Below are 16,497 nucleotides of genomic sequence, written 5' to 3'. Positions count from 1 at the left end.
ATATAATTGCATCCATTTTTATATGCACCACCCAAACCTTCCTTGAAATTTTAAACAGTATTTAGCTCATCCACAAAATAACTGCAAATAATTGTTTTCTCTCTAAAATACTGCACATTTTCGCTCCATTACTTCTTATTGCTAATAATATTTATGAGACATCTGTGTTTGAGATGAAATGTTTCTTTTATGCTTTAAAAATAAGAAAAGCATAATTTGTCTTATTTATGGTAACTTTTACAAGTTCCAAATTCTGGGTGCCAACACAGAAGAATTACACTTCCGGGAAGGGAAAGCAAACTGGCTCTGGCAAATTAAATCCTAGGAGACTTCTGATTTGCCTTCCATTATGAATAGCTTTAAAAAACTAAATTAAACAATTTTATCTGGCTTTCATCAGAGGAGAGCAAGGCAACACAAAACGGTATGATATTCAACAGATGCCAATATGCAAGAGAAGACTAGCATTACATGCCTTAATGGAAGCTGAAAAGAAATACAGTTGAGAAAACGGTAAGTCTGCAGGAAACCTATTGAAACAATAAGTTAATACCTATGTTCTGAAAGATAACATTGAATATTTTGTAATAATTTGATTTCATTTTCTTTGTAATACAATTGTGTGAGGTTTTTTAAGTCTGACCTTCTTTGGAGTCCCTAGTACTTGGCAAATTTTGAAGATTTCATCTACTTCACTTGTGCCTGGGAAAAGAGGTCTGAGTGTGTACAACTCAGCCATTATGCTGCCAACTGCCCATATATCAATAGGTGAGCTGTAGACAGATGATCTCAGCAAAACTTCAGGAGCACGGTACCTGTGAGGATGGAAGGAAATAACAGATAAGTGAAAATGGTCACAGGAAATGTTGCAGTGGGGATCCTGCAACACGCATATATCAAACCAGGAGTCCCGTGGAAAGGAAATATATATGGACAGACAGATTCTTGCTAGATGTTTCAGAGATGTTTATTTCTCCAGCCGCATGGCCGGAGCTCTGCCCAGGAACTGTTCCAGTCACGGGACCAAGGGTCCTTCTGCCCGCGCAGGGAACACAAACCAACCAATGGGAACGAGGCTGAGCAGGGGCAGGGAAACCCCGTGTCTGTGCCCTCAGGGCCCCTCTCCCAGGGCTCCATGGCAGGGGAGGGACCCCAACACCCCACCCGTTTTATTTTAATAAAAGGAGAATGAAAACAACTGGATAAACATAACAAGAACAGTTTCAAAACAAAACAAGCCACCCTCCTGAGTCTTTAAATGTCCAAACAGATTCTGTGGAACATCTTAGGGCTGACAGAAGGGAGACAGAACTCTCTGAGCATGCTTTGTGGGGAAACTGAGGCAGGAGAGGGTTTAACTTCTTCCCTCCCCCTTTTCATCCTCCACTCGGCATTGGAAAGGGATTTTTGGGGAAACAGTTGGCAAAAGCATGGTTTTGTGAGGGAAACCATGGATGAAAAAACGGATTGGGAATACACTGGGGGTAATAGGACATAGGGTAAAAGGGAAAGGTGGGATTAGGAAAGGGAGACTGTAGGGGGGACTTACAATGGAGATATTGTCTAACATGACTACGATTTTTTGCATATATACTGCCTTTTACAGGAACACCATCAGGCCCAGTGACCTGCGATGCTTGTAACCCTTTTCTACCTCGTATAATTTTGAATTGCACCACCTCTCCATCTCCCAAGCTTGGGATGTATTTTTCAGGGTTATTCTTTTTAATAGCAGTTCTATGCACGAATATGTCTTGCTGGTTGTCACACCCTGTTATAAAACCATAATTTTGCTTAACATTATACCATTTTACTATCCCTAAGATCTTGGTTACTATGATCTTTTCCTTTTTCCGAGTGGCTGCTGTTTTCTGTCTCGCTGTGTCTTTGCTCTCTCCTTCGGTCGCTCCCGTGTTGGAATTGTCGGGGCTGCTCGTGCCTGCGTGCTCTTCCCGGGGTCGCGTTCGGGGCTGCGCGGGCCGGGCCGGGCCGCGCCGCTCAGTTCTCCGTGCGTCGCCTCCTCTGGTCGCAGCTTCGCTGCCGATGCCGGGTGCTGCACCCACGTCTCGGCCGGGCCCCCGAGCGATGACCCCCCCGCGCCCTGCTCCAGCGCGCGTTTCGGCTGGGCGCGGCTCCGTTCCACCGCCGCCAGCCGCCGCCCGCGCGCCGCCCCTCTCGGTCGGGCGTTCCCGGGGCTCGCTCCACCACGCGCTGTGCTGCGCCGTGCGGGCACCGCCGGGTCCCGCCGCGCCTCGCTCCGCCACCGACACTGCGGCTCGCGTGGCTCCGCCCGCACACGGGAACTGCCTCGCTGCTGCTCGCAGAGCGCTCGGTGCACGTGGCCTGGGCCGCACGGTCCCTGCGCCAGGCTTCCCTTCGCCAAGACACAGCTGACATTGCTCAACAGTCTCGGTAACTAAATAATATTCACGAAAATATTCTTCCATCGGCATATATTTTGACTCAAATATTAACTGTGTCCAAACGGTTTTCCAAAAGCCCTTGGTAAGAATTAAATCCCAAGAAACATAGAAAAAGTTCTTAAACAACCATGCCAGGAAGTGTTTCAGTTCTTTTTGAGCTTGAGTCAAGCTAAAATTTACAAATCGTTGTTCAAGAATCGTTTTAAGTTTAAGATAAATGTCCATATGCGGCTCGGAGAGCCAAGAGTCTTCCCACTGTTCCTCCATAGTTTAGATACGGAATAGCAAAGCAAAACCAAGAAGAGGAATCCAAAGTTTCCAGGGTTTACTCACACAAATCAGTCGCTTAGGGATCGGGGATCGTTCTGCTCACAATTCTCCACCATTTGTTGCAGTGGGGATCCTGCAACACGCATATATCAAACCAGGAGTCCCGTGGAAAGGAAATATATATGGACAGACAGATTCTTGCTAGATGTTTCAGAGATGTTTATTTCTCCAGCCGCATGGCCGGAGCTCTGCCCAGGAACTGTTCCAGTCACGGGACCAAGGGTCCTTCTGCCCGCGCAGGGAACACAAACCAACCAATGGGAACGAGGCTGAGCAGGGGCAGGGAAACCCCGTGTCTGTGCCCTCAGGGCCCCTCTCCCAGGGCTCCATGGCAGGGGAGGGACCCCAACACAGGAAGGTTATTAGTTAAGCTAATGTATTAAATTCTTGATATACTTACCACCTGGTAGAAACATAATCTGTGTAAGGTGGCTGAGATCTTAGTTCTCTAGCCAACCCAAAATCTGCTATTTTCACAAGTTCTGGTCCACTACAGAGAAGGTTTTCAGGCTTCATATCCCTATGAAAAAATCCTGTAGAAGACCAAACAGAAAAGAATGGCAAATTATCACAGAATCACTTCTTAAGCAGCACTTCTAATAGGAGTAATCCAGTATTTACTTTGGGATGTTTTGGAATAATATAGTGGTTTTCAGTCTTTTTTCTTTCTTTCCTAATTGGTTTTTTTTTAATAAATTCAACATAAAATAATTGCAACCTTCCTCCAACAACTGCACACATTTTCCCTCCAGTGATTATTACACCAAGTGTTCTTAAATTAACAAAGGTAAACCGTCATTAGCACACTAAGGAAAATTAATTGGCTAGTGCAGCAACATCAAATGAAAAACCAGTCTCACAATGAGATCTTCTGCAAAAACTACAACTGCTTTTTCAGTTTTGGATAGTGGAAAATTGAGCATCTGACACGTTTACTTGATTCATAGAATTCCTTGAATGATTTTTAACTAGTTATTTATCATTGTGACAACAAAGGATATCCAAATCCTGCTCAGAAATACTAATATTAGTAATGCAGGCACATAAAGCTTCTTCAAGGCTTGCTGTTGGCTTGAGGACCTCTATACGTAGGCAGTGGTTAAGTCACCAAGCAAATTAATTCTACTGTTTAATTGGAACACACAATTTGTTATGTTATACATTAATTTGATTGAATTCCACTTGCTAGAATAAAGCACTGAATTTCTGCATGCATAAATTGAAAATAATTGTAAGAAATTGGCTGAAATTATTACAATGAAATAAAAATGTTCAAATTTATTATACCTGTTATTCCCTTATACACTTATGATCAAATCAAAATATTAATATTGTAACTTAAAATTGGAAGTTTTTCTTAAAATCTAATATTCTCATTTATCTCACAGAGAAATGAGGTAGGAAAAGAGGATGCTAACAATCAGAGAACAGTATATGATCCTGATCAGAAGGACAAGAAAATGTCAATTTCTGGGTATTTGATAATACTGAACAGAATTAATTATTCATTTAATTCATCGACAGGCCTCTTCAGGGTACACTGAAAGCAAATCAAACCTCACTAGGAACACTGTTTCTTATTTTATTTTCAGCTAGTATTTTATTGTCTCTGGAAAGTTTTAAGTATACCAATGTGACGTGAAGAACAACTATGAAATAAAAATTGCAGTTGAGCATGAGAGTAAATTGCTACCTTTTTAAAGGCAAAAGAGCTTGCTACCAGTATTTTAGAATACAGTTCACAGACAGATATTAAACATGAGGATTAGGAGTTTTGCAAACACTGAAACTTTTTGTTCTTGTGAGCACACCTCACCTCTTGTTGAGACTGTGCCTGTAATTCCTAGCAACATCCCACTTATTAAGCTATTTAAATCCAGGTTATATTTGATAAGGATATTGTTTGAATTTCTTAGTGAACAAGTTATGTTCACTAAGAGTAGAGTATCATATTAGTCACAGTATCTCAACACAAGAGTATTGGTGTATCAATGCTTCTCGATTAGATCTTTTTGAGGAAGCAGAAGTGTTTAGTATAGCACAGCATACAAGTTTCTTTAGTTTGTCTATACATCTTCTAACTAAAGTAGAAAGAACTACTGAACAGTGTATGAATGAACAACATCCAATGCTTTCCAAATGAAAGAGGAAAATCCAGTTAAAGGAAAACAAAGAGTAACTTCAGGCACAGTTTAAAATTGCACCACACTTGAAACAGGTAACCACGATTTATTAGAGATGATTAATAGCCCTTGCTGGGTTATTTTATTCAAGTTATTTCTGTGCACAATCTTATTTTCTAAAAAAGTGCTGTACAGTTAAACTCTAGTAGGAAACCTACCATGTTTGTGGATGAAAGCCAGCCCTTGCAATATCTGATACATCATGTTTCTGATGACTGACTCGGGGAAAAACTTGTTTCTGTGAAGAAACAGGGTAACAACTTTATATAATTAAGAAAAATAAAGTATCTTCAGAACACACGTTTCTTTATTTTGCATAACACATTGTGAACACATGAAAACAGACCCATCAAGTCAAAGCAAGAAAGATGCAACTCTCATTTCAAAACTCTACTGGGGCCTTAATCCCACCCATTTTAAGTGCAGCAGCAGAACTTCTCTGCTAGGAGGTTCATGGTGCTGTCTCTCTGTAGAAGCTGGTTGGCCAGCAGTGCGCTTGACCAGGTGAACGTGGAATGTACAGTAGTGTAACAAGGCAGAGATGGCACAGTGCAGCACTAGTAGGTGCATTACCCAGTGGTGCCCTTAAGAGAACCCTGATAAGAGCAATGCTGCTCAGCTGCAGATTAACACTGTGCTAATGTCACCAGCAGCTATCTCAGGATGTCAACCCAAGAGCTTGGCACATTAGGAGATACAAGTGTATGACAAAGTCTGAAGGAAATACGCATTGAAGGCAAAACAATTCAGCAAAGGAAAATGTTATTGAAAAGGCAGGTCCTATTTCAAAGTCCCCCTTCTAAGCCTTGCTATGTACTGTTTGTCCAAGATTGCAACATCAGGGTTAGCCTATATGTAGGCTGCTCTTACAAGCATGCATGCATGCACTATCCCCACCTTAAGCCAAACCTGTGAGCAAAAATAGCACAAACAGTGTTCACACAATCCTTCATACGTTAAAGTGAAGGCTATTGAAGAAAAGAAAAAAAACCAAAACACAACTCTTTGGAATTTCTCTCATGGCATGCAAACTCCTGTTAACAATTGATTGAACTTATTTCCAAAAGCATTACAATATGCAGTGTTGTAACAGAGCAATGCAGAATTCTACTCTCACATAAGCAGATGCAGCAACTCCTGTTCACATCAACAGGGCTGCAAGAAGAGCCAAAACCAGAAATTGCAATGTCTTCTTCAAGGTAGTATGAGAATCATTAAATAAAGCATTATAGCACACTACTTTTTCTGTGAAAAAAAGACATACCTATCCTTCATTAGCTGATAAAGATTTTCCTTCATGTATTCAAATACAAAGTAAAGGTGGTCATTTTCTCGTATGACTTCCTTCAATTTTATTACATTGGCATGGTTTAGCTTCTTCAGAGACTGCAACAGAGCAAAATACGGCTTCAGATAACCCCACAGTGACCTTCATTCCTTACCAGCACTAAATTTTTAACATGTAAGTTTCTAGCACAGAATCCACACAACATATTCATGTGATACCCCATAATTTATCTTGCAATCTGTTTTAAAGAATAACAACACAGCAGTTGGAATAAATTTCAAAGTAAAAATTAACTACATTAATAGTAATTCAAGCCTATTTCTAGAGATTACCTCAGAGCTGGAGTAAGGATTAGCACCAAAACCTAATTCCCTACAATGAAAGGCAAATCTGAAGCTGTAAGAGCTCTTGATCACTGAACTGAATAAGAAAACCCTGCATTCTTTTTTTTTTTTTTTTCTTTTTGGCATGAAACTTTCACGAAGAAGGATTCTCTTACAGATGTTCTTTTTGGACATACTGATTTGTGTGAATCTCCAATAAGTTAAATCTTTAGTAGAGAGTTTTGTATGTACAGAAAATCAGATGCCGAAAACATGGAACGATTTGGAATTTAAGCCCAGGATTTCAAGTGTTATTCTATCACTTGGCTAGCCAAAACTCCCAGTGCTTTCTACAGATACCCCAAATACAAGGAATGGATACACAGCTAGAAATCTGGAACTAAAATGGAAGAGGAGGATGGTAAACCACAGAAATATACACATACAAAATCAATTTCTTTCTCTTTCTCAAAGACAAGAAGCTTGGCTATGAGACATGGCCACTGCTTCAGAATAGTGGGATATTCCACAAATCAGCAGGACCTCTAGGAGTGCCAGCGGCCCATGGTTTTGTGAAATCTGTCACCATTTAAAGAGTTCACAGAGTTTGGCCTTATGCTTGGACATGGCAGCTGCCCTTTTCCTTCATCAAGCCCAACCAGACACTTATTTTTAAACGTGGTATGTTCACCACTTTACCTTCACTTCTCTCAAATTCATACATTCATCCCATGAATAGAACTTTCTTTTCATTCTGAAATAAAGTCCAAGATAAAGTATTTTCAGTTAACAGTGCAGAATGCTTTTAGAAAAAGAAAACCTAAACGATATTTTCTAAGGCTAGCATTAACTATATTTTGAACTCAATTTAAAAATTCTAGCATAGCCATCAGCAATATAAATAAAAACAAACTCAACGCTTAGAATTGCTAGAAATTTACAGTGATTAACCATCAAACACTGAAACAAATTTTTAGAGTACAACCAGAGACCATGTTACTCCAAAGGAAAAGGGACATAAAACCCCTTTGTATCATTTGAATTATGCTTTTAATAAGAAAGTAAGCAACAATGACACTGCACATATAATATGGAAAATCACATCCTTATGCATAAGTTGCATATTCTAGGGAAATAAAAAATTATATTTTTGAAATCTGCAAAATATCTGGATTGCTTACTATTTTAATTAAACAGCTGACTCGATCATTTTAAAAATCTGTTCCAAGATACTAATTTCAAAAAAAAAGGTTCCTTTTTTTTTCAAGCAACATCATAGCCTCTAAACTAATTGTTATACATAACAGTGTAATATATTTATTTGTAAGTCCTGCATAAATCCAAATGTGGGTATTTGGTGTTGCCCAGATCTTGGAATGAAGTTGTGAATGTCATTGCTGTGTTTCTGTAAAGTTCTAGCACCTAAAGTGAAGAAATTTAAACCCAAGACTTTCATTTAAAATAAAACTATCTTTAAGCAAAACTGTCCCCTCTCAAGTCCCAAACTTAAAAATCACACAATAGAATTCCAAATCCTGAAATCACGAGAATGAAAACCACTTTCCACAAAATGTTGTTCCTTTTGCTAAAGATAATTAAAATAATCCACTGGAGATTCTTTCTTTAGCTTAGATTCATTTTAACTTCAGTAACAGTACCAGCAAGATATGGAGAAACCCGAAATACTCAGAAATTCTTAAAGAAAAAGTCAATCAATTATATTACAATTACCTTACTGCCGTAAATCCATAAATGAGAGGAAAGAGTCTCAGCAAGATACAATTTCTGGTATTTCAACTTACACTTTATATCCTGCTTGCAGTTCTCTAGGAATACAAGGGGAACTTCCCTACTCCTTGAGTAGAATTTTTCTTGTTTCGTAATAATCTTTTAAGGCAAGTATGACAATGCTCTTGATTTCACAGAACACAACTTCACTAGATCCAAGGAGACAGCCTTTATTTACCTGACCAGATTGTTACTGTTATTTATCACTGTAGCAACACGTGAAACTTAATGCAGTACTTACAAACATTTGGGGGGCTGGGATGGAATTTCAAATCTACGTGTTAAGATTGCTATTCCTACAATTCATATAAATAGACTCCCTAATTAATCACATTCACTTTTGCTTCTCTTTTGGTACTGACCTAACATTTTTAGTAGGAAGCATGTTCAAACTGAACAAAAGCAGCATGCAATTTTACAAGCCTATGTAAATCAGTAACTTAAACTGATGTGTCTCTCTACTGATCAGTTACCTGAAATCTGACTCACAATCACTTTGTTAAACATCTCAACTAAAAAAAAATGATTTTGTTATGTTAATTTCTTTTTTAAAAGGGACGTTTTTCTTTTCTACTCAAATGGAAGACAACAATAAAGTCAGAAGTGAAAATCTTTAAGATTTTGCAAGTACCTTTACTGAAGTGAGATGCTACATACCTTTTGATAGCCACAAGTTCTCCTGACTCATTGCTCTTCCCCATCAACACGCTGCCATAGGTGCCATCACCCAGTTGTTTCATAATTGTGTAACGGTTCATTTTTTTTAAGACTCAGACAGCCAAAAGCTTATGAAACACTAAATGTCTTCTGTTTTATCAAAGGGTTCTGTGCTCTTTGATTTTCTTAAGAGAAATCTTCTTCCAGACTGTTTTGCGTTGGTAAATGTTTCTCATAACTGAGCAGGATATTTACTGCTCTCTTCCAAACTATAGCTACGTTGAGATCCAGTTAGGAAGCATGGGAAACAGAAGAACATGGTCATTCTCACACAGACCCTTAAAAAAAAAAAAAAAGAAAAGAAAAAGACTTACTTATACAGTATTTTAGGAAAGAGACACTCTACTATTTGTATCAAACCCTCCAGATCTGTATGTGCTCTTTAAATAGAAGACTTAAATGTAATTAGTTCCTTTCAATCTTTCAAACCACAAAAGGTGCCTACTGTACAATTAGGGTTAGAGTAAGCAGAGATTGGAGAATCAAGGTTACTGTCATAATTCCCTAGAACCAGAGAAGTGTTTTTAAAGCTGGTGTATTCTGATGGAACTCCTTACTCTGAATTTGCCAACAGCAGCAGCTTCCTGAACTATAACAAAGGCACAGTTGAAGTTCTGGAAAACATAAGAACACAAATTTTGCACAAGGTGCCATGGCAAACTTGGGGTTGAAACACTGTGTTTTGGATTGGTAATGCAAGCAGGCTTTCTATGCTTAAAAGTTAGTGAGGAAGGGAGGTGAAGCAGCAAGTTAACCACTGCATTCTTCGCCCACATAAGCTGATTTGTTATAAATGTACATGGACGTCTTGCTCTGAAGTTCACATAATTCTTAGGCACAGTAATGGCTGAAGAGTTACGTTTATTCTTCAGTTTTACAAGGCCTGCAGAGAGAAGCACAGAGCTTACATGTACTGGTATGGAAATTGTCATTTGGAGAAGAATCCATACTGAACAATGTTGAATCATCATATTTGAATCCATGTAAATGTTAATTTGAATTCTCATCCAAATTTGAATCTGAACCCCAGCTTCTATTATACAGAACACTGTCTTTCACCAGTGCTTCCGATGAAGGCCAGTTGCCTGATGTTAAATACTTACATTAACTCACAAGAGTCACCAACTTATTTATCTGGAAAAACTAACAACAAGGGAAAACTAACAACTGTTTTACTCACTGTAACCCAAATGCTACTACACAAACAAACCACTGAATGTTAACTGAATAACAGCATTTACCTCTACCTTTTGCCTCTGCTGTCTGAAAATACAAAATAAAACTTGACTCAATGGGAACACACTGTCAGGCTACCTTTCTAGGAGATGGAGAATTCAGCATGCAACTCTGTAGTCTTTACCCTTATGCCAGAATTAGCTACAGTCTGGTCTGTCCAAACAGATTAGGAAACTCAAATTCAGCTCATAACAAGACTCAGGCCTGAGATTTAAAGGCCTGGTAAAATTCAGCAATAAAGCTGGCCTCTCAAGTAGACTAGCCTGCTGTGTAAAGGAAACATCTGCCTGGACAACAGACCAAGGTTTCTAAGATGTTTTTAGTTGAAAGGCTGCTTCCTCAAAGAAGTCATAACACAGAGTGTTACTCCCTGTTGCTTCTGTTGCCAGGAAAGAGTCTCACATCACCTGTCAATATGCCAGTAGCAAGTGGCCTAGTGGACATATCAATTTATAATCTCTGCACCAGACAAACATCAGTTTGTCAGGGAAAATTATAAAGAAGTTTTTATCCACAACCATCTATACCTCCCCTCCCCTAAAGCCACAGCTATAATAAAATAAGATTTCTGGTTAATAGTGTATTCTGAAACAAAGCTAAAAACCAGATTTAACAAAAAGTGACATAGACATCTCAAATTATGACTAGATTTCAAATTGGACTTTCATATATTTAAGCCAATTGTTTTCCTCAGAGTTCAGCTTTTTATCTTATTCCCCAAAATGCCTGCATGCACTCTAGTCTTTAACACCATCAATAATGCCTTTTTACAACAAGGCTATTTGTTAACTCCTGTAATAAGCAGATGATCAAGAGTGTTTATTCCAAGTTAAGACACATTCTGCATACATATTTTGAAAGTTGTCAATTGTTAGCTTTATGTATATATTAAAAAAACCAAAACAACACGAAAACTTTCTGAGGGCGTTCTTATAGCCATTTTAAAACACGGCATCACATCTAAAGTGTCAGTAATGATAAACTGTGTATGTGTTTTGTGTATAGGTGTACATAGGCATATCATATGTAACACGTTTTAGGTGCCTGTGTTTCTCTGTTTCAATAAATATCATTGTACATTGCTTAAGGTATGGGGTTTTTTGAGGGAATTCAGCAATACCTGCCACAGATGGTCCCATCTTGAATTCCTAGAGTTACATAAAAATCTGGAGAATTTGCATGCATTTCATGCTCAACGTTTTGCTCTCTAACAAAGTGGACCAAAAACAACATGAGGAAAACTAGTATTTGCAATAAACAGAACAAGAGCTAGACACAAAACTCGAGTTTTGACCTTTAAATCCTCTAATATTGGTGCGTAAATCCTATCAGCTTTCAAAGGAATTTTCTTTGGAGTATATATTAATCACATGCTTTCACAATTATTCCTTTTGTCCAATTCTAATATTTTGGCATGTGCAGTCAAAACAACCTCACATAAAGTGTTCCTGCCCTCCAGAAGTTATGTGTAATTCAACACTTCACAGACCCAATTATGCATTTTGTCTATTATGTAATATATTGTATTGCCTTATTTCTTTTCTGCTGTATACTTTAATTTTTAGAGTACGAAAACATCTGATCAAGTAAAGTACAGAAAAGTCAGCACATTCCTTCAGTAATCAAATGGAAGTGTCAAATCCACTCAATGGAAATGCACAAAACAAGGTGTGAAAACCACACACCCTGGTAACAATGTCTGTGTACCATCACACCTACCCCACACTGACATGTACTGGAATTACAGAGCATGATGATTTAGAACAGAAATACTCTGGAGATGCATGTTTCTCTACAACAGACTTCTCCATACTTTGTACTTTACACCACCCATACCCAGCTCAAAAAGGTGTGCAATTTTTTCTCAGTGGTCTCTCTGCATTTTCTTTTTCTAATCTGCAGTTTAGTTCTCTCTTTTGTACTGACCTGAGGAGAAGCAAGGACGCAGTCTAGCTTTTCTGGTTAAAACAAGCCTCTGAGGTGGCCTTTTCCATACTAATGCTTATATGATATTATTTCCTCAGTGATGCGAAGCTCTAAAATGTAAAATTGTCATAATAGTCAGCTACCAAACAGACAAGAGAAATCCCAGTCTAAACAGCTTGTTTGATACTCTTAACGACATACTGTGCATAATCTCTTTACACAGGATTAAGGAAAGATTAAAGCCAGGGACAAATAGAGGACAAAATACAATAGCTGGACAGAATCTATAATTTGCGTAAATTTAGCAAATCTGAACAAGTACTAGATAACTGAAGAAGCAAATCTTCACTTTCAATATATTACTGGTGTTTTAAGCATTAGCAGCAATTTTATGTTATTTTAGATGTCTGAATTACATTTCAAAATGTAATGAATAGCAGCAAGCCACCTACATTTCTTGTGTACAAATACTATGCTTTACCAAGAGTTCTACATTTGCATCCTAAACAAACTACTCTCAAATAAATAGAAACTAGGATGTATGAGCCAATAAAGACCTCGCACACAGAGAAGCAGAACACCCACAACCAATGTTACCAACCTGTTTACAGTAACTGATGAAATCACCAAAACTGTTTGCATAGCACAGTACTGTTCTCAATGATCAGAACTGGCAGTGTTGTACAGCACAGAATGTATGCTGACACAAATTTTAAAAGTTAAAAAAAAAAAACCAAACCCAAAACTAAATCCAACCACAAAACAACAAACAAATCTTGCAACAAGAACCTTCTTGGTAGTGACTGTATATTACTAAAGCTGCCAGAAAACAGGTCCCACGACAGGTGGACCCAGTTCTTGAGATTAACCTCAAATCCATTACTCTAATCAAAGGCCAGCAGTTATTTAAAAGCATGACTCTCAGTTGCAAGAAAGAAGTCAACAACATTGACAATAAGTACTTGTACTTTGAAATAGACCACCTTAAGTTAATTTTTTTAAACTCCCTTTAAAAATCTAATATATTTTTTCACTTGTTTGTATTACGCATTCAGGATGGGGTATATCAAATTGAGAACTCCAGTTTGCTCTAAGTATTTTCCCCTGTTTTGTTGTAAACTAGCTTTGGTTTCAAACCAAAATGATTCACAGCAACCTTTTCAGGACATTTCCACCATGCCAGCAAGGCTACCTCTTCCTACCCCCATGAAACCCCTTCCCACAACGCAGTACAGCAAGTTTCAGGACAACAATGGTTTCAGTGCTGCTGGCCCTTCAAGTCTCCAGCCTCGGGCAGTGTCCCAAAGGAACATGGGCCACTCATCTTTCAGCATCTGCACCACCGTAAGTTTCAATAAAACACAGAACCATTACGGTTGGAAGGGACTTCTGGAGATCGTCTAATCCAAACCCCCTGCCAAGGCAGGGTCACCTAGAGCACATGCAGGTGGGTTTGGAATGTCTCCAGAGAGGGAGACTCCGTGACCTCCCTGGGCAGCCTGTTCCAGTGCTCTGCCACTCTCAGTGTAAAGAAGTTCTTCCTTGTGTTGCGGTGGAACTCCCTGTGTTTCAGTTTATGGCCACTGCTCCTCAACCTGTCACTGGGCACCACTCAGAAGAGTCCAGCACCATCCTCTTGGCACCTGCCTCTGAGATAATTATGTGCATTAATGAGATCCCCTCTCAGTCTTGAGAGCGGAAACAAATGTTTGTTTCCATTTTAGTTCCACCTGATGACATTCAGTCACCTCCCAAGAGTGCGCAGGTACCTTCCCCAACACAGGCTCACAGCGCCAAGGGGAGCACGGCGCTCCTGCCGCTCACTCAAGCTATGAAACTCGGCACCGCCCGGCCTGCGAGTTTCACCCCGGTTCTCCTAAATAAAACTTTACCTCCTCTTACTAACCGCGGACCTCTCCGGCCGCCAAGGCCCGGCTCTACCCTACCGAAGCCACAGCAGGCAGGGTCCCTGTCCCCGCAGGCTCCCCCCACGCGGCGCTGCCGCTCCCCAAGCCCAGCACCGCAGCGGGGCAGCTCCCCACACACGCGAGTCAACCCCACAGCAACCCCAACCCCCCGAACCACGCTGGGGGCCGGCAGCAGCCGCCCTCTCCGGGGACGGACCGCAGGCTGCTCCCGCTCCAGCCCAACCCAGCACCTCCTCCATGCTGGGAGGACCCCAAGGAGGCCCAGCCCCCGGGGCACGGACGCTCACCAGCCCCGCCGAGGGGGACTCGCCACCGTCCCCCGACGCACCGGGGCGCTGCGGGAGGAGCCAGCCGGGCGGTGCCGCCGAGCCCCGGGCTCGCCCGCCGCCTCCCTCGGCCGGGCCGCTCTGCCCCGTCACCGGGGCGACGGGCGCGGGGCCGGGCCCCGGGCTGGGGCGGGCCCCGCCGCCGGCACCGCCCTCCCGGCCGCGGTCACGGCTGCCAGGGAGTCGCAGATGGAGCGGAGGAGCTGGGAGGCGGTGGATAAGGAGCGCTGTGGGGAGCGGGCACACCACGCTTTGGAAAGGGGGTGGTGCGCAACGGGAGCGGAGCCTGACGATGAGAGCCGCGTCACAGGTTCCCTGACAGGTGGCCCCATGATACACGAGATCGTCTTTAGACTGTCTTTAGTATAATTACTGGTGATAGTAATTATATATTGAATATATGTTTGGTGGTCGGGTGAGAGCTCACCGGGAGCGCTGCATCCGGCTCTGGGTCCTCAGCACAGGAAGGACATGGACCTGTTGGAGCGAGTCCAGAGCAGGGCCACGGTGATGCTCAGAGGGCTGGAGCAGCTCTCCTATGCAGGCAGGCTGAGAGAGTTGGAGCTGTTCAGCCTGGAGAGCAGAAGGCTCTGGGCTGACCTTGCAGTAGCCTTCCAGTACCTAAAGGGAAATTTCAGGGAAGATGGATAGAGTCTATTTGCAAAAGCATGGACAAAGGGAAACGGGTTCAAATTGAAAGGGAGTAGGCTTAGATTAGGTATTAGGAAAAAAATATTTACTGTGATGGTGGTGAGGCACAGGAACAGGTTACCCAGGGAAGTTGTGGATGCCCCTTCCCTGGAGGTGTTCAAAGCCAGCTTGGATGGGACTCTGAGCATCCTGGTCTAATGGAAGGTGTCCCTGCCCATGGCAAGGGGGTTGGAACTAGATGATCTTCAAGGTCTCCTTCCAGTCCAATCCAAACCATTTTGTGATTATATGAAACAAAGCTACCAGCTAAGCCACAGTGTACTTAGGATTTGTACAGAAATTCCCACCTGTAATATTCACAGCTGTAGTGAAACCTGAGGGATTTTTTCCCCCTAGCATTTTTTAAAATTATTATTATTGTTTATTGTAAGAAATTTATTAAAATGCATGTTGCTAATACTGATGCAGGGGAGAAACTTTGAGTACTCTATGTATTCTAAAATATATGTATTTCTATTGCAAAAATAATAATGAACTTTCTGCTTGGTCCTTTGTAATCTTGCATTTCTCCTGTGTCTACAGAAGGCAGGGTAAACAAAAATGGCATATATAGTGTCTGATCCAGAGGTGCTTTTGGCAGGGAAGTCTCACTTTAAGCTTCAACTCTCAACATTAGCTTGAGCTTCCTATTTTTTAATGTTTTTGAGAGTGAGGGGCAAGAAAAGGAGGAGATCATTTCAACACAATAACTGCTAGAAGCACCACGGAGGGAAAGGCAGAAAATTGTGTTAGAAATTCCGATTCCTATCCGCTTTGCCAAGCTGGCAGCTCAGGCTTGCTGAGCAGAAATGGGAAGCTGTCTTCATTATACCTTTTTTTCTTCCTCCCCTCCCTGTTCCACATTAATTGGCATGGTAACTTTGTGATGACTTTGTTGACAGATTAATTGATTCTGCCTCAAGTCAATTGGGTGGAACGTGAGGCTATGGGAATCGGTTTTCTGGAATCCAAAGGATTTGACCACTTGCACATAGCTTGCTGAAATGAAAGTACAAGAAAACAACATTGTATTTTCTGAAACAAAATATGCCTGTTTCCTTTAGTGAAATAAAACATCAGAGGTGACTGCCAGGTAAAATAAAGTTCAAAGGTGAGACTTGAACATGAGAAGACAAAAAGTCTACCCACACGGTAGAATTCAGGCAGAGATTCAGCAGGAGCTGACTGTATATAGCAAAGAATTTCACCATGCATTAACCTCTAAGAATGTGTTTGATCACTGCTACATGGATGCATCCCTACATTGCATATGTGAAAACACCTCTCCACTGTCAGTGGAAATGATGCAGCGGTTGCCCTGTGATGTCCCCTCCCTGCC

At 41.0% G+C, this 16,497-nt stretch overlaps 1 protein-coding gene across 8 annotated transcripts in view; it reads right to left on the bottom strand.

Annotated features, from left to right (window-relative positions):
• The window catches only part of MAK (male germ cell associated kinase), a 31,844-nt gene extending 17,272 nt beyond the window's left edge, over positions 1-14,572 (bottom strand). For 2 of the 8 annotated variants that reach the window (XM_042049035.1, XM_042049034.1), the window contains exons 1-8: positions 14,430-14,561; positions 12,215-12,324; positions 8,993-9,330; positions 7,247-7,301; positions 6,201-6,322; positions 5,095-5,174; positions 3,154-3,286; positions 644-815 (exon numbers count right to left, since the gene is read on the bottom strand). In XM_042049035.1, coding sequence (XP_041904969.1) covers positions 644-815; positions 3,154-3,286; positions 5,095-5,174; positions 6,201-6,322; positions 7,247-7,301; positions 8,993-9,093 — 663 coding nt within the window. In that variant the 5' untranslated portion in view covers positions 9,094-9,330; positions 12,215-12,324; positions 14,430-14,561. Of the gene's footprint in view, positions 1-643; positions 816-3,153; positions 3,287-5,094; positions 5,175-6,200; positions 6,323-7,246; positions 7,302-8,992; positions 9,331-12,214; positions 12,325-13,983; positions 14,319-14,429 lie in introns of those variants that run through there. The other 6 variants (XM_042049030.1, XM_042049029.1, XM_042049036.1 and 3 more) reach the window with 6 other exon arrangements.
• Positions 14,573-16,497: the final 1,925 nt, after the last annotated feature.

Source organism: Corvus kubaryi, unplaced genomic scaffold, assembly GCF_017639235.1.
Source record: "Corvus kubaryi isolate FWS band 111438036 unplaced genomic scaffold, C.kubaryi_AGA036_p1.0 69, whole genome shotgun sequence".
In the NCBI taxonomy this organism is placed as follows: Eukaryota; Metazoa; Chordata; class Aves; order Passeriformes; family Corvidae; genus Corvus; species Corvus kubaryi.
This window is presented reverse-complemented; position numbering and strand designations above follow the sequence as displayed.